Source organism: Glycine max, chromosome 18 (genome assembly GCF_000004515.6).
Source record: "Glycine max cultivar Williams 82 chromosome 18, Glycine_max_v4.0, whole genome shotgun sequence".
In the NCBI taxonomy this organism is placed as follows: Eukaryota; Viridiplantae; Streptophyta; class Magnoliopsida; order Fabales; family Fabaceae; genus Glycine; species Glycine max.
The window spans coordinates 42422157-42443479 of record NC_038254.2 but is presented as its reverse complement, the minus strand read 5'-3'; the positions used below and the strand labels follow the sequence as shown (position 1 = coordinate 42443479).

The 21323-nt window shown below is 32.9% G+C and overlaps 2 protein-coding genes across 4 annotated transcripts; one reads left to right on the top strand and one right to left on the bottom strand.

The window, feature by feature from the left end:
• The first annotated feature begins 2274 nt into the window (after window positions 1–2274).
• Window positions 2275–5372, top strand: LOC100811940 (uncharacterized protein At3g17950). 3 transcript variants are annotated; one of them, XM_003552109.5, is made up of 4 exons: window positions 2275–2399; window positions 2680–2814; window positions 3036–3179; window positions 4727–5372. In XM_003552109.5, exons 2-4 carry the CDS (start codon window positions 2803–2805, stop codon window positions 5129–5131), a joined length of 561 nt encoding a protein of 186 aa, XP_003552157.1. In that variant the 5' UTR covers window positions 2275–2399; window positions 2680–2802; the 3' UTR covers window positions 5132–5372. The 3 variants fall into 3 exon arrangements, with proteins under 3 accessions (XP_003552157.1, XP_006602559.1, XP_006602558.1); XM_006602495.4 differs by lacking the exon at window positions 2275–2399 and adding an exon at window positions 2430–2592; XM_006602496.4 differs by lacking the exon at window positions 2680–2814 and having other exon boundaries at window positions 2289–2399.
• Window positions 5373–6218: 846 nt separating this feature from the next.
• LOC100811410 (putative E3 ubiquitin-protein ligase XBAT31) lies at window positions 6219–9918 on the bottom strand. Its single transcript, XM_003552108.4, has 8 exons — window positions 9501–9918; window positions 9327–9386; window positions 8907–8978; window positions 8659–8780; window positions 8404–8544; window positions 8210–8317; window positions 7233–7488; window positions 6219–6880 (listed from the first exon to the last, which is right to left on the bottom strand). The coding sequence occupies exons 1-8, from the start codon at window positions 9684–9686 to the stop codon at window positions 6500–6502; spliced, it is 1326 nt and encodes a 441-aa protein (XP_003552156.1). The 5' UTR covers window positions 9687–9918; the 3' UTR covers window positions 6219–6499.
• Window positions 9919–21323: the final 11405 nt, after the last annotated feature.

Sequence of the window (21323 nt, the reverse complement as noted above, 5' to 3'; positions counted from 1 at the left end):
GCCCAAAATGAAAGAAAAGGGTGCATGTAACAAAAACACGGTATAAACAACAATTGTTGTTGTCGTTGTTTTTTGTTGTACGTTTTTAGGGTTGGATTGGAACCGAGTAAGGGCGACCCGGGCCAACCCGCAATTATGGAATAGGATTGGAAAACCCTAGTTGCCTCGCGTAGAAAATGGTGCGGCCAAAGCGGAAACGACCACGGAGGGTGGCGCGCTGCCCGTGGCACCACTGGTACAAGGTCCAGTGGCGTGAGGCCGCCACAGGGCCGGTGGCGGCATGACAGCGACGACGACAGAGGTTTCACGATGGTGCAAACAAAAAAAAAAGAGAAAAGAAACCAAAAATGAAAGTGATTTGGCCCTTAACACCACCGACAAAGGACCCACAGGTGTGAAACTACCATGAGATAGTGGCAAATGGTGGTACGAAGGAAGAAGAAGAAAAAGAACAAGAAGAACAAAAAGAAGAAGAAGAAAGAAAGAAAGAAAAAAACAACACAAAGAGAAGAGGGACAAAAGAGAAAACGTGAGAATGTGAGGAATGAGGGGTAACTTGATGACCGCTCTCTCTTCTCTGACAAAGCTCGCAAAATGGTGCCATTGGATTGGTTCATTTTCCTACTTGGGATTCGTGCCTTCTTTGTGCATTAATTGACATATCTTACCCTCTTTTTTGGCTTTTATCATATGCTCTTTTTGACTTAATGGAGAGCTCAATAGGCCACAAAATTTATTTTCTTTCTTTTATTATTATTGTTTTATTATTTTCTTTCTTTCTCTTTTACGTTTTCTTGTTTCTTTTCTTCTTCTTCTTCTCTTTTTCCATGTTTTCTTCTTTTTTTTCTTTTTCATTTTTTATACGTTTTCTTTTTTTTTCTTTTTTTCTCTTTTTTAATATTTTTTTTTACCTGGACAAAATTAGGATCTGACAATAGTGTACGAACCAAGTTACTCATGCCCTTGCAAGAGCGTCTAGGTTCTATCCTAGTCACACTATTTTGATATTTCTCTCCATTGTATTGATGTTCTGTGTATCAATGAAATAAGAAATAAGATAAGCATCTTCTAGTATACAATCTTTATCATTCATTATAGCTCATTTTTTGTCTAGATCACATATATTATTTACTAGAGGAAATCCTATTCAAGCAGGTATGATCATTATGGACGAAAAATTCTTTCCAAGTATTTAATATAACTATATACCCAAGACTTGAATCTAAGACTAATGGTTAACATGGAATAACTCACTCCAATTAATTCACGTGTTTAATAATATCCATTACAACTCGTTTAATTTATACTGGGACTAGCACAGGCTACCACAAAATAAACCAATTCATAAAATAAGATATTCAACTAAATAAAATATAAATTCTAGTATTATAAACTTTTATTTATCTAAAAAATCACATCAATTAGTATTTGTACTTTGTGTTGTAAATAGACATGAACCTTTTGGTTTTTTACAGAAAGGCTATGAGAGGTTCGTCTTTGTAATAACAGTCTATTATCACGAATAAATTAATTGAATTGAATATTTATTTAATTATTACAACAACAACAACGCCTTATCCCACTAGGTGGGGTCGGCTACATGGATCAACTTTCGCCATAATGTTCTATCAAGTACCATACTTCTATCTAAATCATTAAGTTCGAGATCCTTCTTGATAACCTCTCTTATAGTCTTTTTGGGTCTTCCTCTGCCTCGAATTGTTTGTCTTCTCTCCATCTGGTCTACTCTCCTCACTACAGAGTCTACCGGTCTTCTCTCTACATGCCCAAACCACCTAAGTCTATTTTCCACCATCTTCTCTACAATAGGCGCTACTCCAACCCTCTCTCTAATAGCTCCGTTTCTAAATAAATAAAAATCTCTATGACATTTATTTAATTATTAATATAAAATAAATTATTTTAACTAAATTTTAATAATAATTCAATTTTTTAATATTTATTTATAAATCTCTCAAAATCATTCACTAAAACCACCTACTACTCGATCGTACAGATTCTCATATACAATAAATAGATCATAATCATGATAAAAAAAATATCATAATAAACATTTAAAAGTTAAAATCTGTTAAAAATACCCAAATTTACATGACCCTAGTAACTATAATAATAATAATTTATCACATGCTTAAAGAAATAAAAATATTGCATAGAGAGGCTATTCAAGTCATTACAACAGTGGTTTTTTTAATATATATATATATATATATATATATATATATATATATATATATATATATATTCTCTCTTGCTCTTACCCTTTGTATTGAAGTTGCATCTTTTTGAGCTTCTCAACTATGTAACTGATACCAAAATTTTCTCACTTCTGCCTCCGTCACATTCTATGCAGACCCTCCGAACCAAACCTGAGAGAAGTAAGTAACAAGTCACTCTCACGTCACCCCCTTAGTTTCTCTCTCTCTCTCTCTCTGATTTGTGACTTTCAGAGCCAACAATAATGTGGCTAATCAAACATTTAAACCGCTTCAGTTTGGAACCAAAGAAGTTCCTACGTTTGTGTCTCTTCCCCTTTGGTCAAATGTCAAATTTATGCCACTTCTGTTGAATGTAGATGCCAATGTTGGTTTGTTGTTTTTTGCACTTTGTTAGTAAGTTTTGACTTTTTATGTATTTATTTTGTGTTGTTTTGGTCAGAGGGTAAACAATCTGGAGGTGATACTTCTTTGTCTGAAGTGATACTGTTTGGACAATTTCCTAGTATTTCACTTTAGTGTGTCATTCATTTCTACTCCTTCATTTCATTCAGCAAACACAGTAATGGCTCAACAGGTTCCATCTTCTCTCTTCTCTCTCTCTCTCTCACACACACACAAAGATACACATAAATACGCTAGCATAAGGTGCATACATACCCATATTGATGTTATGTGAATTTTTTTCCTAAAGTTTGTTGCTTTTGAATGTTTTTGAGGGTTTTGTTTACAGCACCATATTTATCAGATTTTGGTTTTGGTTTTGGTTTTTGTTTTCACATTTGGTGGTTGATGCAGGAAGAAGGGTGGCCTTTGGGATTGAGATTCTTGAACTCGAGAATTGAGCTGATGAGAAATGGTTCCGGGTCAGCCTCCTTCAGCACTGTGCTCACTGCTTCTCACACCCCTTCGACTGATTCTTCCTCAGATCTTGACACCGAGGTTTGACATTTTCTTTGAACAAAAAGTCAAAAAATAGATTTGATTATCTGGATAAAATATTTTAGCTACTCAATTTTTGGTCAAAATTGGTCTTAATTCCTGCACTTTTAAAAATAATGATTTTGGTCCTCAAATCTGTGGTAATTTACGAATTTCGTTTTGCTTTGTAGAACATAGGATAATAGGAAGGATGAAATTCACCCATTATTGAAAATACAAGGACCAAATTATTGTTTCTAAAGTATATGGATTAAAACCAATGTTAACTAAAACTTTAGGGTCTAAAAACTATTTTGTCCTTATTATTATTATTATTATTATTATTATTATTATTATTATTATTATATGATAGTGTTGTGACGACCACTTTGTTTCATTGATACCATTACTTACTGCTACCTGTTCCTTTGTCCTAAGTTGCTATGACCTTCCTTGTATGTTGTTATGTCATTGTTTTTTTGTTTCACTATGTATTTTTACAACAATGATGGCACCATTTTAGTTGTTTTGGGTATTTTTTATCAAAGTGACCATAGTCTCAGAAAGAGACATCTCAAATATTTTGTATGTATATGTGTGTATCTTGATGCAACTTTTTTGGTACGAAATAATGACTGTTTCACATACCAGCAATAGTTAATCAAGTTTTTGATTGTGACTCTTGCACTTCTCATTTTCACACAGCAATGTCCCCTTTTCGGTTATTGCACCATTTCCTATTCAGCTGATCTAAACTTAGACATGCTTTACTCTTTCATGCTGGTTAGAACAATGGCTTTTGACTATGTGTACTTTGTGTTTTATTTCTCTGACGAAGATGAAGCCTTTTTTTAAATTTTTTTTATTAGTCCAAACCAAAAATGAATAGGAAAAAGAAGCTACATGTAATGAACACGCTCATAGAGCTTCTGATCTCTTCCCTTGTCGGTCTCCTTTGGATCCTTCGCTTCTTTTCGTGTGTAAATAATTGCTTTGGCTCTAATGGGGTCCATGGCATGGCCTAGCACATAATTGTTTTGATAGTGAGTGAGGTTAATTTCACTTTAATTGCCATTTTGTTGGTATACTGTTTGTCATTTTGAGATCAATAAAAGGCACGCTTTGTTGAAATTTAAAGTCTTTTATTACAAGGGGTTTGGATAAACATTTTGAAAATGTTGAAATCTACCCTTGAAGAGTGTGAGAAAGGGACAATCATATTGCAAAACAGATCAAAGACAGAAGATTATGAGTAACATTTTCCATAGATGCTTCTTTAGTAATGATTGTGAGGGAGCCTTAGCATAATGATAAGGTTGCTACCTTGTGACATTAAAACATCGTCAAGGGTTCAAATCTTGGAAATAGTATCTTTGCTTGAGGGAATCAAGATGAGAGCCTCATGGGCCACCCCATTTTTATGTAACTATTTTTTATTGATTTTTTTCTGCAATCATGTTAATGAATGTGAATTGAAATTTGGCATATATTCTACTTCTTTATAGAAGTATGCATATGAGCCATTTTTTAGTAACAATTCTTTACTCATTTCGCATGGCTGGCTATAGTCCACTGGATCATTCTTCCATGACAATAGCATTACACTTGGCAGCCTCATTGGTATCTCTAGCTTCTTAGAACTCTCAAGGAGATCAACCAGGGGAAGAATGATGGAACCCTCCAAGGACAACAAAAGGATTCACAAGCTGAAGCCTTGGTTGTTTTCACTTTGTTCAAGGCTAAGTACTGATGCAGTGATTGGGAATGATGCACCCTCTCTTGGCCACTACCTTGAAGCTGAGAGAAGAGCTGCAAGTACTTACAGAAGGAACCAATGTCCTACCACCTATGGACCCAATGGTTTCTCCCCTATTCAAGACTCAACCTCACTATTAGTGCGGAGTCAAATTGATCATTGGCCATCTGCTTCACTGGGTGGTGAACATGATCTTAACAGAGAAATGGAAGAGTGACGAATAAGGAACACCAATAGTTTTCTCTTGTTTGTGTGGATAACTCAACATGTGATGATCCCTTGTTATTGATTTATATTTCATTCAGAGGTCATGAGTTCTTTATCCGTTTCAGGAGATTCTCCTGTGTGGTAATTAAATTTCAAGGCATTAGGATGTTATATTCTGTACTCCATTCTGGCCCACATAGCCAGCTGTTCATTATGATAGTAATAAAATAATAAATACGTGCTGCACCCCATAAATTTGAACTATTGAAGCCTCACACAATTTACTGCAGTTGCATACCATTTGGGTGGGGAAGAAGTTATTACATAGTGGTTTGTATGCTTGTTTTGTATATTGGTGGGATCAACTGTAATGATTAGTACATCAAATCCTTTCTGCTTTTTGCTTTCAAATAAGCACATCTCAGGTCATGTGAAAGTACACCACATTGAAAATGAAATAAAATAAAAATGTTAGTATTTGATGATTAAGGAGTATTACAGGCCGAGCTTGACTTACGCCAGCAAAAATTTCCACCTTATTAAGGGTTTCTGCGATGCCTAAGCAACTAGATTGAACAATAGAACACCTTTTAAGTCTTCAAAGCACCAAGGATTCCAGTGTCAAGAAAAGTTGGTCAAACGGACTTATATTTTATAGGTATGTGAATTCGGTTTCCTCTACCGATGTGAAGACTTTGTTGGTGAGTAATTTATAAATACCTCTATAAGTGTTCATTGAGCCTTAAGGTCTGTTCTGACTTGATAAACTCCTGATACCCAACTCACCCAAACTTTTTCATCAGGAAAATAAAAGATTCCAGCAGCACAAATTAAAAGCTTCTTGGTTGAGTATATATTCAAACTTGAGTGAAAATGTTTGGGATTAAGCATAACTACTTTGCACTTTTCCAATGCACTTTTCCATCAGATGTTCGCTATTCAAATTATGTGAAACCAAGTAGTCTGGCTTAAAGAAATGAACACCAACATTTTATGAAGGTAAAAAACCCTTTCTTCTTGCAAATGGTTATGAACGAATACCTGTGTGTATGTGTGAATCCATATATGTCTACCAAAGTTAAAACAGTGAAGAAAACTACCTTTAACTCATGCATACTATATTTGATATTTGGGGGAAAAAAATTACATAACTGTTCTGATTCTCCAATTCCAACTGAGAATCAGATTACAGAAGTAAAAAACTCAAACCGATCACAAACTGTTGTCTCTCATGATCTTAGTGATCTTTGGACAATAGTGACAAAATGAATACAAATAAGATACCAATATAGGCAGCTATTCCACAGAAATTAAAACCATCATTCATATAATTTCTTGCCGACTTGGAATTAAAATAATCATCAACAGTTATCAAGCTTCAAGAAACCTCCCATTGCTTTTCATCTGTAATCTTCCCGGAATTGCGGCCAGCAATCCTTCCAAATGAGCCCATGGCCGACAAGCTCTTGAAGCTGCTGCTTCCTTCACTGAAATTTGATTTCCGTGATCTCCTTGGCTTCATAGGGCCAGATTCCACTTCTGTATCACTGATTTTGTTAATCTTAGCAACCAGTAATTGAAGAATGGTGCCACGGCAAAATGGACAAACTGGTCCAGAAAGGCCGGCAGTAGCAGGATCAGGCTTTTTGTGACAGCATAGTGCTAGGGTGCAATGAGCACACATTTGATGGCCACAGGGTCTGACCTCAATTGTGCATGCTTGGTCAAAGCATATGCAACATAACTCCATATCGCTAGCCTATTCAAGGAGAAATAACCAGCAAATAAATAATTTATCATCTTTTCTAGACAAAATGTTCATTCCATATATTCCAGAAAAAACCCCACCATGACATATTAGCATTCTAAATCCTGAAAGCCTCTGAATGAAATATTAGAAAAGAAATAAAAATGCAGCCAACCAAGTGACTAACCTACCAAAGACTACATTGCAGATGAAATAGTATTGTATAACATTCATGGGTCCCAAAGAACATTCTTGGGACTTCTACCAAAGTATATAATCTTTAACCAAACTAAACATTGAAATGCATCAAAGTAAAACTTATAAATCTAAACTCTGAAGCAGTCAAGAAAGGAAAATTTTGTACCTCAGAGGCAATGTTATCATCTTCACTCTCTGAATGCAGTGGGGATGGAGGCATGTCAGTCTCCTTTAGTATGGTCTTCTCCCTCTCCCTGTTAGCTTCTAGTAAGGCCTTTTCCAGTAAGGCTTTTGCTTCCTGATTGAGCTCACTGATGAACTTTAATGGGGATGGCCAAACAAGCGGTGCTGCTGACGACGGATCCAGCAGGGCAGCACATGCCTTATGCTTGTGCTTCAGAGCAACTGAGAACGGTATTTTCCTGAAAACAAATATTTAAGCCAGACCTTAACAGATTTGCTTGTGGTGACCAAGGAATCCACAAAATTTTGGAAATTATGGAAATGACAAGACTAAAGAAGAAAATCATGCTCTATTGATTTTAAACAAAGTTAGGAAAAATAAAGTCTTTACTGGCTCCAAGTGTTATTTCTATAGAAACATTTATCATTCTAAGATGTCTTATTTGAATAGTGAAACCCAAATGCTTCTTTAACATGGGATATGACAATTATAACCAAGTAAAATATTGGACCAGACCAATAAATAAAGTTATTTTCCTAAGCCATATTTTAAGATACTTAGGTGCACAATATATATATCAAGCACAATTTATAGTCAAACAGTCTCCCAAGTATAAGCTTAAGTTTTTCGTTAATGAATTTATTTTTTCAGCTAATGAAGTTCAGTTTTAAAGTGTAAGAATCCCTTTCTGAGTCTATAAAATTATTTCTTAACCAACAAGCAAATTTCAAATTTCAAAACAGTTGGCAAATTTGCTTTAAAAAAATGAATCTTGTCAATAGATTTATTCATTCTTTTATGTAATAAAGAGAAATTAATTAACAATTTAAAAATTAGATATGCATATTTAGCAACTTAGCATCTATATAATTGATGACTGAACCTTCAAGTCTTTTCCTTTTAATGGTGATCTACACTGACGACAATGGATCTCAAAACTGTAATTGAGATTTACATACCCAGAAGAATCTAATTGAAGTCTATCCGCTCCCCAAGCAAGCAGCATCCGGACACAGTCCAAAGAACCACCACGTGCAGCCATATGAAGTGGCGTGCTTCCAGGGTAACTGCACATGTTACATTCATCAATATGAATGAAAAGTCATCAAAACTCTTACAAGAATGACTCATGCATAACTTCTAAGACAATTACCCATATCCACCGGTTGAAGCACAAACAAGAGCACCATTGTCTAAAAGGGCATGAAGACATTCCGACCGTCTATGGCGAGCTGCAAGATGCAGAGGGGTGGCACCGTTTCCATCTCTTATGTTGACAAATCTTGCAAATCCCCTGACAATTCCATTGAACAATTAAGCATCACCATTCATACCAGCATATGCTTGGATTGATATTTGGGCATGCATGTGTGTATGGAGAGAGAGAGAAAGAGAGAATGTGTCTAACCAAGAATCAGCAACAGGTGTGGAATGAGCAGCAGAAAGAATGGCCTTAAGGCAGTCTATATGCCCATAATAAGCAGCGTAGTGCAAGCAAGTTCTTCGACGTATAGAATCAAACATCAATATCTGAAACATTAAACCTACAACTATCACTACCCTAACTAAGAGAAACCAATGATCAACTTTGACAAAATTACCACCAATTCAAAACATTCAATTTAAAAAATAAACAACACAAAAAGCATAACATACATTCGCTCCGGCATGAATAAGCTTCTCAACACAACCAGTCTTTCCATGCATCACAGCCAACATCAACGGGGTCTACATCAAAAAAAAAAAAAAAATAAACATAAGAAATCAAAATAAACCATATAAGAAACAGAACTAAACAGGGGTATAGCCTATAGTGCAAAACTCCAAAGAGCAGAGACTAAGGTCTGTTTGGATAAACTTCTCCACAAGCACTTATAGGAGAAGAAAATAAGAAGAAAATATTAATTGAGTCAACTTATATAACTCAACTTTCGGAGAAATTAAATGACAGAACTTCTATAAAACTTATCATTTTATATTCTTATTTTCTTCTCTAATAAATGTTTATAGAAAAATTTATCATAAAACTTAAAGAGATCAATAGCAGTTATAGACAAACATATACAAGAGAGGTACCTGTTTATGTCGATTCAATACGTCAACATTGAAAGACCTATCCAACAACATGGAAAGAACCTTTTTTTTTCAAAGCAAAAAAACAACACCATGATCAAAACACATAGCAACAAAAAAACACACAACACCACCATTCAAATCCAAAGAGGCAAGACAACAAAAATCAAGAACAACCTCGATCCGACCATTGGCAGCAGCGACATGCAGAGGAGAAAGCCTGTCACAGCCAATGGTGTGTTCCAACACAGTGGGGTCTTCCTCCACCATGGCCTCAACAACCTCCAATTCTCCACTTGCAAGTGCAGGGAAGAGCACACCATGGTCCTCGTGCTGTTGCACGCAACTCAGCGTCTGACCCATTTCCTTGATCACCACTCAGCGCCGCCGGGAGAGGTTACCGGAAACAGCCTCACGCTCCACCTTCCACGGTGGTGGTGGTGACGTGGAAGTGTGTCTGGTTCGACTCTGAGGGTGATAGATAGATAATCTAAGTATTGGACTCTTCTTGGAGTTTGGACCTGCCCGCTCACACTTTCGGGCAGCTTGACCAAACGCGTATCAGTTTTTCGGGCAGCTGCCGGATATTTAAGCCAAACTAATACTACTATTAGAAAGTTTGGTTTGTTTTACTTTCTTCTCCCGAGATTCTTTGGTAAGCTATGCGTGTAAGTTGGGTAGCGCTAATTATTTTATTTTAGGATAAATATTCACTTTTATCTTTTAATGTGTAATTTATCAATAAAAAAAATAAAAATAAATATATTTATTTGTCATAGTTAATAAAATAATTTATATGATATAAAGAGATAAATTTATCATTATAATGATTATCAACGTGGTCATCTCTAATTATCAGTATAGAGATATATTTGTCATAATATCTTTTTTATTTTTCATCTTCTCCCACAAATACATCCCTGAAAGATATGAAAATGTAAAATTTAGTTTCAAAAGTATAAAAGTGAAACAAATATATTTGAACGTTAATAATAAATTGTGACTAATTATTATAAGTTTAAAAATTTTACAATAACTGCAACAAAATTTTGGAAGAACTATATCACACCTATAAATGTCTATTTCCGTTATATAATTTTTAAACTTCATCAACAGTTGAGACATACATAAAATATTATCAATAGAAATGAATTTTTATTACTTTGGCGAATTCTTCTTACTTTTCTTCAATTACAAAAAAAATAATCATTTGTCGTTAACTCTTGAGTAAATGTCATCAACAAAAAAAAAGAATTTTTTTTACTGTAAAAGGATAAGAAAATCATTGTTTCTATTTAATCAAACATTATTTATTTAATTTTTTTATATAAATTTTTCATGATCAAATATGAATGTCTATTAGTATACGCAATGACATCAAATTATAAATTATAATAAAAGTTTGTTGATTTTTAATTTTTTTTAAATCATACACAATTATTTTTTTATTGACTGATCATTTAACAAATCACAACCTTAAAAAAATCATTCGAAAGGAGGTAAGTGTTTTTTATAAATTAAAAGTGTCATTGCAATTGTAATTTTTCCTAAAAATTATTTATGGACTTAATTTAACTATAATACTTTACAATAAACATTTCTTTTTACTTGAATCTTTCATCAAACATGAGAGTGTAAAAAAATTATTTATAATTTATAAAACGAGTATTCTTTTTTCTTTTAGAATCAATTTAATTTACGAGTTTGTTAAAAAAAATTGTCACAATCATTATAATTTTTTTCAAATTATAATAATTACTCATAATCTACTATTAACATTTGGATATATTTGTCCCACTTTTTACACTTTCGGTGATTAAATTTTGTATTTTCATCTTGTAGGGACACATTTGTCAGTGGAGTGAGAAGACGAAAAGTCTAAAAAATATTATATGACAAATATGTCCTGATGCTGACAATTAGAAATGACCACATTGACAATCATTTTAGTGATAAATTTGTCTCTCTATGACACTTAGACTATTTTATTAATGGTGACGGACAGAAGTTAACGGCCGAATATATTTGTCGCACTTTTTACACTTTAAGAGACTAAATTTTGTATTTTCATCTTTCAAGGACGTATTTGTTAACGAATTAGACATTCAGGAACAAAAATAACTATTAACGGTGACAAACGAAAGTTAACGATTGGATATATTGATCATACTTTTTACATTAAATTTTATATTTTCATCTTTCAAGGACGTATTTATAAGCAAATTACACATTCAAAAACAAAAGTGATTATTTACCTTTTTATTATATTTTCTTCAACTACCCTAATCAAGACATTTGATACTCCATTGGAACATCTAAGTATTCTCAAACTTTGTTTCTTGGAATCAATTATAATATTATTTTTTAGTTTAATAATATTTAAAGTTTATTATTTTCTTCAAAAGTATATAAATCAAATTTAAATCATTCACCACACACTCATTGTAATAAATAAATGAAAAAAAAAAGTTTACGCAGAGAGACGTAAAAATTATTTCAATGGTTTTTATTTTTTTAAAATGAGTTGATATCAAATTATCTAATTTCCTTAAAAAAATCTAATTATCTGATGATTTTTTTTTAATAAGCACTAAGAAACTAGATGTTAACATATCAACAGCAAAGTGAAATTGAGTTTAGTGATTAATATCAAATATTATTTAGAAAAAAGAAAAAAGTAATTATAGTAAATATGATACTTATATAAATTTGTAGTGTGAACTTATATTTTTCTAATGTCATTTTGTTTTATTTTTTTCTTGATGATGACTTTATTACATAAAATTCAAGGTACCTTTTTTCTTTATTGTTTTAAGCAATTAGAAAGATGACGGCGGGTTTGTTATGCTAGTATTTATTTATGTAAAAATGGACGCGTAAGTTTGCCAGTCTAGACTAGAAAATTAAAATTAACAAATGCATGGATCTTGACTAGTCTTGCATGAGTTGGTTTCATTTATTTTGAGATGTGACAGAATTTTTTTTTAAAAATTCCATGTGTGATTCGGTGATCTTTTTTATATGATAAATGGGAGGAAATCAGGCTGAATTTGCCACATTTTCTTGAGAACGAAGCTGAAATAGGAAAATATAACGCCTTTTCATGATAGCTATTTCATCTCCAACTATTATTATATTTTTATAATTTAATTTTATAATAAAAAATTATTTTATTATGGAAGGTTATTTAATTTAAAATTAATATATGTTTTAAATAAATGTTTTTTTCTTTCTAACAATGACTTTTTGAAACTATTTTTATTTATGTTTTACTAATTTTATTTCTTAAAATTATAAAATAAATATCTGTTAAAATAAAATAATATTATATTTCTTAATATACATTAAAATTAAATAAACAAATTTAAGTAATAATTAAAATGTATTATTTTGAATATACAAGTATATCTACATATTTTATGGCAGCTGAAAATTTGCAGTGTAGATTATTTTTTATATTAACACGCATCATGTATAATAATTTTAAATACGGTCTTATTACTTCAAACATTTAAAAAATAATTTTCATTTAAAATAATAGTACATTACTACAATTTATTGTAAACCAAATTAAACATATTACATGTTGCTTCTAATGAAGTACTTAAAATATCAACACAAGTACTTTCTTTTTATGATATGTAATTCTTCGAATATACGTTAATTCTTCAGAGTTAGAGAGAGAGGGACCAGGGAGAGGGGGAGGGGGAGAAAGTAAAGGAAAAACACTAAGTAATCATGATGGTTCAATTCTTTTATTTTTTCTTTGGTCGTTAATGATGATGCTTGATTTGATAATAATAATAATAATAATAATAATAATAATAATAATAATAATAATAATAATAATAATAATAATAATTATTATTATTATTATTATTATTATTATTATTATTATTATTATTATTATTATTATTATTATTATTATTATTATTATTATTATTATTATAAAAAGTCTTACGTAGTATTTGACTATTAGGTATTTAGGTGAGGAGATATTTTTGTTTGCTGAATATTTAATTAGCTTACACTGTCATAGTTATACATTGATAAGAATAAAATTTTATAGGTGAGATCTCCATGAATTTGGATGTAAAATTAATATAAATTTTTTTTTTAACATGAATACTTTGTAAAAGTCATCACTCACCATGATCGAATTAATGTCACTCGATAATGAATAAATAAATAATATCGTTCAAATACTGAATTAATCTAACTAATTTTTAAGGCCCATTAATGTTATGAGCATTAACTTTAACTCCTTAAGATGAAGTCATGATTTCCTCTAAAATATTTTCCTTAATCTTTTCAGTACATTTCCGCTAATTATTTTCACCTAACAGTATACAAAAGTAATCCTAATATGTTAAACTTTCGTTCATTTCCACCGATATAATCTTTGCCTTTCGGCTTTAAGTTGACGGCTATTATTTCTTTTTAAGAATTTGCATCTTAAAAGGAAGGTATGGTCCGTTTATCGTTTTTAAAAATATTTTTTAATTTATTTATTTTCTGAGTACATTTAAAAATATTTTCCTATTGAAGAAAATAGAAATGACACAAGAAAACATCTCTCAGTTGTTTATATTTTCTGTTTTTAAAACACATAAGTAAATTTTAAAACTTAATAAATTTTGGATAAGAAATTGATTGTTGAATAGTGGAAATTAGTTTAGAAAACAATTTTTGAAACAAAAAATAGAAGAAAATTAAACCGAGAAATTAGTATTTCACACATTGTATCAGTGCTTTTAAATAAATAAAAAATTAAAATAGAGAAACTAAAATTTATATAATTAAAATATATGATTATTTGAATAATATATAAATTTTAAATTTTAAAATAATGAATAATCAATTTAAAATTTATAAATCTGACATTATTATGCATTAATGAAATGTATAGGAACGGATCAAACTTGTGTAACTGTAAATTATTTGGTCAACAAATAACTGCCATGATGCTGAATATCCATACCACCATGCCGCGGTTGCCGACATAAAGGAATACAAGAAATACAACATTAAAAAAAGAACAATTCCATTTAACAGTGCAACGAAAGGGAAAATTATCCGAATAAATAATTTGTTATAGACCTACATGTTTCAAACTTATGAAGGAAAAGGTCAAATGTACATATCAAGTGTGTATATCAATGTAATAAAAAAAAAGTGTGTATATCAAGTGTGTTTGTTAAGACTCGTGATTTTAAATATAAATTCATTTACGTAACTTGTACACAAACGTGCGCTGGTCACCTATTGTTTTGTACACCAATCCAACACAAACCTCATCAGGTGATCACTTAATCGATTAAATTTTGTTTCAAATATATTAGAGCAAATTACACTCTTTTTTTTATATATATTTATGACTTTTACATTTGAACCTATTCATTATTGGAATCTTACCCAAATCTCTCTTATCTGGTTAACCCCAATGTCATATGTCATGCACATGTTTTTTATTGAAATTTTGATCCAAAATATCCTCATCTTCTTCCTTGGAACACTTTCATGTGTTCTTGCTTTCAATAATAAATTGAAGAACATAAAAAAGACCTCAAGACAACTTCAAAAATTTCATAAAAAAATTCTTTCATGATCTCTTCAAAACAACTAAACAAGCACAAATTGTAGAAACACGAAGGAATTTGTACATTATTTCATCATCTCATCTTTTTTCTTGTTCTAAATCATAAAACAACATTTTTTTTAATAAACAAGAAAAAAATTCATTAAAAAGGTGTAAAAAGCACATCATTACCAAAAAAAAATTAGCATATCCTGCACCGCAATTTTCCTATTCAGTCCTTAAATCGCCAAACAACCACATCATTACAAACATCATTTGATTCAAAAACTATGTCATTCCCTAGAAACCTCCAATATCAATCCCAAAAATAATAGTTAGAAGGGTAAGTACACACATCAAAAGTGAAGCTCCACCCACCCATGTTAACCAAATTCAAACCTGCCCCACCCTCCCCATGTTGATGTCCCATGCACCCCCAAAAAGGTTATCTCTATCACGTGCCATTGCTACCACGGCCGAACCACCTTGCTCCATGTTTTCTTTACCCTCATCTCCCTCTCCTCTCTCTCCACTCCTCCTCTAACCTTGTTCAAGGCCCTCAACCTTTACCTTTTCGTTTTCCTCGACCACACCTGTCTCTCGTCGAACCTGGCACTAAGTGGTCGGGTCAAAGGCGCTTGATACTAAAGTTGACCATGGACCAATGGGCTTCTTCGAACTAGGACATTAGTGGAAGGGATTGGAGAAGGAGATATTCGACACCACACTCAATTTATAGTTTCCCTCTTTTGATTCGATGGTTTCTTGAAGGAGGTGTGTGATATATGGTGGGAAGACGAAGGTGGTGGTTGGAAGAAGACATTGTTAGGGTTCTTGACATTTGGGGGTGACTATAGCTGCGAAAGAAGCTATTGGAAGAAAAAGTTCTTAGGGTTTGAAAACTGTTGTTGCTATAGTGTAGACGCCACAGTTGTGCAAGAATGACGATTTAGGATTTCAAAAAGACGACGTCGAAGAAAAGAAGTCATCACCGCCTCTGCTAGTTTTGGATGTTGTTGATGTTTCAATACTTGGTGTCGATTGCAGGGGAGAAGGAAAGGATGTTGGTGTAGGAGGATGCGAGGTTGTGGAATATGGGGTTTTGTATACGTTATGAGGTTGTCATGGCGTTGCTTTGCGGCGGATTGAGGTAGTCTGGTTCTGTCGGCAAGTGTAATTTGCTCAATAGATTATTGTTATTGTTTAAAGGGGCGTTTGCTTCATGAAATCTTATTAGATTCCCAGAAATGTAGAGATGGGAATATATTTTTCTATATTTGTTAAAAGGTAATAAAAAAATATTTGCAGGCATAACTAATTCCCAATAATTCATATTGTACATATTTTTCTATCTTCATATTCTCATGTAAAGGTTTGGGAATCTTACATTCCCAAGTTTAAAATAATTTCTCATTTTCTTTTTGTTTGACATCATTTATTTATTTATTTAATATTTTTATTTATAAATTAAATTTAAAAACATTCTCATGAATTAGACATATGTACCAAATATCTTTGATGGGAACAACATTCCTAATAATAGCATTTCTAGGAATATTATTCTTAGGAATGTAATCAAATCCATAAAACAAATGCCCCTAAGTTTTATCTTGTTACTTTTTTTCCTGAAAAAAAAAAATCCTAATTCATATCCCGTAGGATTCACTCAACTTGTGTTGTCCTATTTCAGATTTATTATGTTAGGTAGTTTAAGTTTGTAATATACTCTACAAAATCCATTTTGATCAACCCATCCCCATGGTCTACAATAAGCTTCAACAATTCTTTAAAATTTTATATTATCTAGCTATCATAAGGAAGAATCTATCATCCTAAGTAAACAAAATGTAAAAGAAAAAGAGAAAATAAGATTTTAGTTCATGATGCTTGATAAACTACTTTTTTACCTTGTTTATTCATGAGTTTTCTAGCCATAATCATGCATTTATTTTTTGTATATTTTATTGGCAAAACTAACATTTGAGTGCTAGTTTGTGCAACACAAGTACTCAGGAGCCAAAGAGGGGAAAAAATTAAAAAATAACACATGCTGGCTGAAAATAAGTCACCGACCACGAGCACACTGACCTAACCATGACACAACATTGATTTCCTACGAAGTTTTTGAGGATGGCCATACTCCCTTCATCACAACCCAACGTGAAATCTTTGAGTTTTTACCACAACCATGGCGTGTACACTATTAGTCACTTAGGCGGATCTTATAAATAGTGGGCTTTTAAAGAGAAACCCCTATCTTTTTCCTCTGAGCGTGTTTTAGGAGTTTTCCAAGGGAGAAGAGCACTGTGAGAATATCTTTGGCTACAGAGGAGCGTGAAGATCACAACACGAGTCATTTCTTGTAAAGTTTCTTCCTCTTTTGTTGTTTTCATGTTTTGTCGTAGGGTTTCTACCTTTATCAATAACCATGAGTGGCTAGTCCCTTTTAGTCTAGGATTATGATGTAGTCATACCCTTATACTCCTTTGATTTTAATGAATTTCTTGATGTTATTCAATTAAACCTTTTTTTCTTGTTCTTTATCGTTAAATTTGGAATTGGTCATTCTAAAACCTAATTAATTGCATAACAGTGATCATATGTGTGTGATTATTTGACCTAGGAAGAGATTGTCTTACACTAACTTGCATGACCAAACTGGTTGGGTAATTTCCAGTAGATTAATTTGATTATTGATCATCCCTGTTGTCGCAACCTACCCTTCGGCGGGAGGGCGACACGGGGCTCACGGGTGCGTCTCCCATGGGAGGAAGGTGCACGGAGTCGCCACCAACGTTATTCGAGAAAAACGTCGGAAAAACCGGAAAAGGTGTGGTCTACGAACTTTAAGTGTGAAAGGTTCAGGAGTTGTTTTTACGCACAGGGAAGGTATTAGTACCCCACGTGTTCGTCACAAGGGACGGCAGCCTTTAACCAAGTGTGCAATATCATGTCTTCGATTTGTTTTATTTTCCCTTTTTTATGTTTTTATGTCTTTTTATGACTTTTTGTATTTTTTATCTTTTTGTGGTCGACAAGGGTGTTTCCCTCGCTCCTACGTATCCTCAATTGCGATGAGGAAATCAGACCTACGTAGTTCTTTGAGAACTGAACATTGATTAAGTTGTTTTTATCTTTTTTTGCAAGATATATTTTGACCGAACAAATGTCGTTTAAGGCATTGGACCACTAAACGATGTTTTGATTTTTGGAAAGGAGAGAAACGTTAAGGCGTTGGACTATTAACGATCTCTTGGGGTGGTCGACAAAAGCGGGGTTTTTGCTCCTACGTATCCTCAATTGTGATGAGGAAATCAGACTTACGTAGTTCTTGCAAAAGTGGTAAAGTCACATGTTGATTTTATGCTTTTGAACGGTTCATGTTAACCGATAAAAGCAAAGAAGATCGTTTAAGGCGTTGGACCTTAAAACGGTTTTTAGTGATTTTTGCGGACAAAGCTTGATTTGTGAGTTAATTTTAGCCTTAGTTTCACTTTGGTTATTAGTCAATTCATTCAATGAAACTTTCAAAGAAAAACGTCCGATTGATTTTTTTGATTATTTTATTCAAAGATATTTTGATTATTTTATTATTATTTTTTCAAGATATTTTGATTATTTTATTATTATTTTGCTTTTTTTGGTTTAACCAAGGTTATAGCGTGAACGATCGGTTAGATTTTGCTTTAAAAGTGATTAAACGACATTACAACAAAAATGATCGGTTGAAATTCATTTTATCATTTATTAGGCGAGATAATGACTTAAATAAACGGTTAAAGCACGTTAAAAATGGAAGAAAAGAAAACCGAAAGTGAACGAAATAAAGATGAAAGCTAACAAAACAAGAAATGAATTGAAAGTCTCGGATTCGAAAACTTACTGGTTGACGAACGAAGAACGAATGAAGAACGGTGAAAAACGGCGGAAAACCTTCATGGATTTGCTCACGGAAACATCTCGAAAGCGTTACGGAAGAACCACGGCTAGGATTTTCTTCACGGAAATAATTTTTTTCACCCAAAACAGTTGAAATGCATAGCCAAGGGGGTTAGGGACCCTTTGGAACAGTCTCTTTTCGCCTATTTATAGGAAAAGGGGGAGGAGGTTGCTGCCCAGCTAGCCTGGGCGAGCTGGGTTACTTCCTCCTTAAGTAACCCAGCTTCCAAAATGTTCTGGAAGGACCTAGATTCAAAAATTTGAAAATTATTATTTGCAGCCCCATCTTGATAAGTTCACCCCCTTCTTTCGTAATTTTATGGAAAAGTTACAAAAGCATATAGGACTTGACTTTCTTCTTTTTTCTCTTCGTTCTCACCCATATTAAGTGAAATATGATTATTTAGGATTATGGGAATTTTACTGAAGCATTATGGAAGCCTTACGGAAGCATATAGGACTTGATTTTTCTCTTTTTCCCCTTCCCTTTCACCAATATTAAATGAAATAAGATTACTCAAGGTTTTTGGAAATTTTACGGAAGCATTACAGAAGCCCCGGAAGCCATTTTTCAACAAAACGTGGAGGATCTTGATAAGTTCACCCCCTTTGCTAAATACACTCCCATTTATTTACACACGCCCCATTTTGCTAAATAGACTCCCGTTTTTGTGATTTTGACCGGTTTCTTCCCGAAACATCTCGAAAGTTTACGGATTACGCAACGATGCTCTTTTTGACTTCCGGAATGTTGCGGATCTTTACAGATTGTGCAACAATGTTTGTTTTGATTTCCAGAATGTTGTGAGACTTTACGGATTACACAACGATGCTTGTTTCGAGGGTTCCGAAGGGAGCAAACAAGGTTCAAGGACCGACCGCAAGTACTCCCGGAGGAAATTAGGGTATGACACCTGTTATTTAAGAATTTTATCCCTTGACCTAAATTAATATTTTTTATGACCAATTGAATATTAATTTAGGATAAGGAGCATCATTAGGCCTATATCAAAGGCTAGTAATTGAATTATGAGAATACTAGTAATTGATTTAATTGGGGATTCATTAGAATTAAATTGGGGAAAAAGGGTTTACATGAATTCATAATTTTGGGCTTTTCATAATAACTATTTTTTCACAAATCTTCTACTTAAATTCTTCATTATGTTAAAGAGTAAATTGATCATAAACCTTTCTTCAATTGATAAAATTCAAATTTTCGAGTTGTTTACTAAACAAATCAATTGGAAACACGAATGGTCCTCTAGATTTGATATTCGAACTTAAGTCTACTATCACTACTGTGTAGGATGCACTTGCCTTTGTACAAGTACTATTTTTACGCATCAATGCTTAGGACAAAGGAATAAGGAAAGCAGAGAAAATCAATTAATTAGATTTGTATGCATATACATATATAATCAACATATTATTGGTAAGAATAGGATAAACATTAATATAATAATAACATAGGATAATGATAAGAAAGTGTGACACCCTCTACCCCTCACATATATATTAATAAAGGAATAAAAATTCAAATATTAATTAAAAGTATTTTTAAAACATTTTTAAATACAAGCTTTTCAAATGGGTAAAAGGCTCACATTCACTTTCTTCTACATCATATTCAAACTTATCCAAATAAATAATAAAGTCATCTCGATACAAAGAAGGTCATCTAAGTTTCATACAATTAATATAGAATCTGTATCCTAATGTCACATCCTATCAGAGCGTGGCGTTCCCATGTCCTCTAGCATGAGGTTCTTCATAGTCATCCACCTATTCATCTGCTCCCCCGAACACAAAGTTCAAGATCATCACAGGATCCAAACACAAATAGCAAACCGGGAGTGAGTTATCACATTTCTAACTACTAGAGAGAAACAACACAACATATAGTAGCCAAATACAATTTACTTAGCATATCTCACATTATTTCATCACTTTTCCATTCATCAATCACACTTTTCATCCATCAATCACACCTTTCAATCATCAATCACAATACATAGGAATCACACACTCCGATCAAGACATAATAACACATCAATTTCATAATAAACAATTAGCAAGCGTATGCAACAGTTATGCTAAGACTCAAGCTTATATGCAATGTGGTACCATGTCAGTGAAAAATCTCGTCGGGCGCCTAGGAGTACATGACAAGACAAACCACACAATAGTAAGTCAAGTCACTCTCACTAGGTAATATCATAAGGAGACCAGTCAGGGTCACAGTGTTTTGCGAGAATGCTCCAACCATATGGGATCAACATAGGCTTAAAGGAGCACTCAAACCGTGTGACCCCCAAGGCCTACACTCCGAAGAGTCCGTCAGGGCCTCTCCCTCCTGATTCAGGTCCAACCCAGAAAATATTTTAGCACACAGACTCTATCTATGAACTGTACAAAACACACGACTTCTCAATTGTTCTCAAAATAATTTTAACTCGTCGCCCTTTAAGGGTCTTATCATT

Excerpts from the sequence above, each read along its gene's own strand:
- LOC100811410 (XM_003552108.4), bottom strand. The coding sequence starts at position 9,686 with ATGGGTCAGACGCTGAGTTGCGTGCAACAGCACGAGGACCATGGTGTG. Across the intron at positions 8,318-8,403 it reads GCTTCAACCGGTGGATATGG|TTACCCTGGAAGCACGCCAC; the intron begins GTAATTGTCTTA and ends TAACATGTGCAG. Across the intron at positions 6,881-7,232 it reads ATGATAACATTGCCTCTGAG|GCTAGCGATATGGAGTTATG; the intron begins GTACAAAATTTT and ends CTCCTTGAATAG.
- LOC100811940 (XM_003552109.5), top strand. Across the intron at positions 3,180-4,726 it reads CCTCAGATCTTGACACCGAG|TCCACTGGATCATTCTTCCA; the intron begins GTTTGACATTTT and ends GGCTGGCTATAG.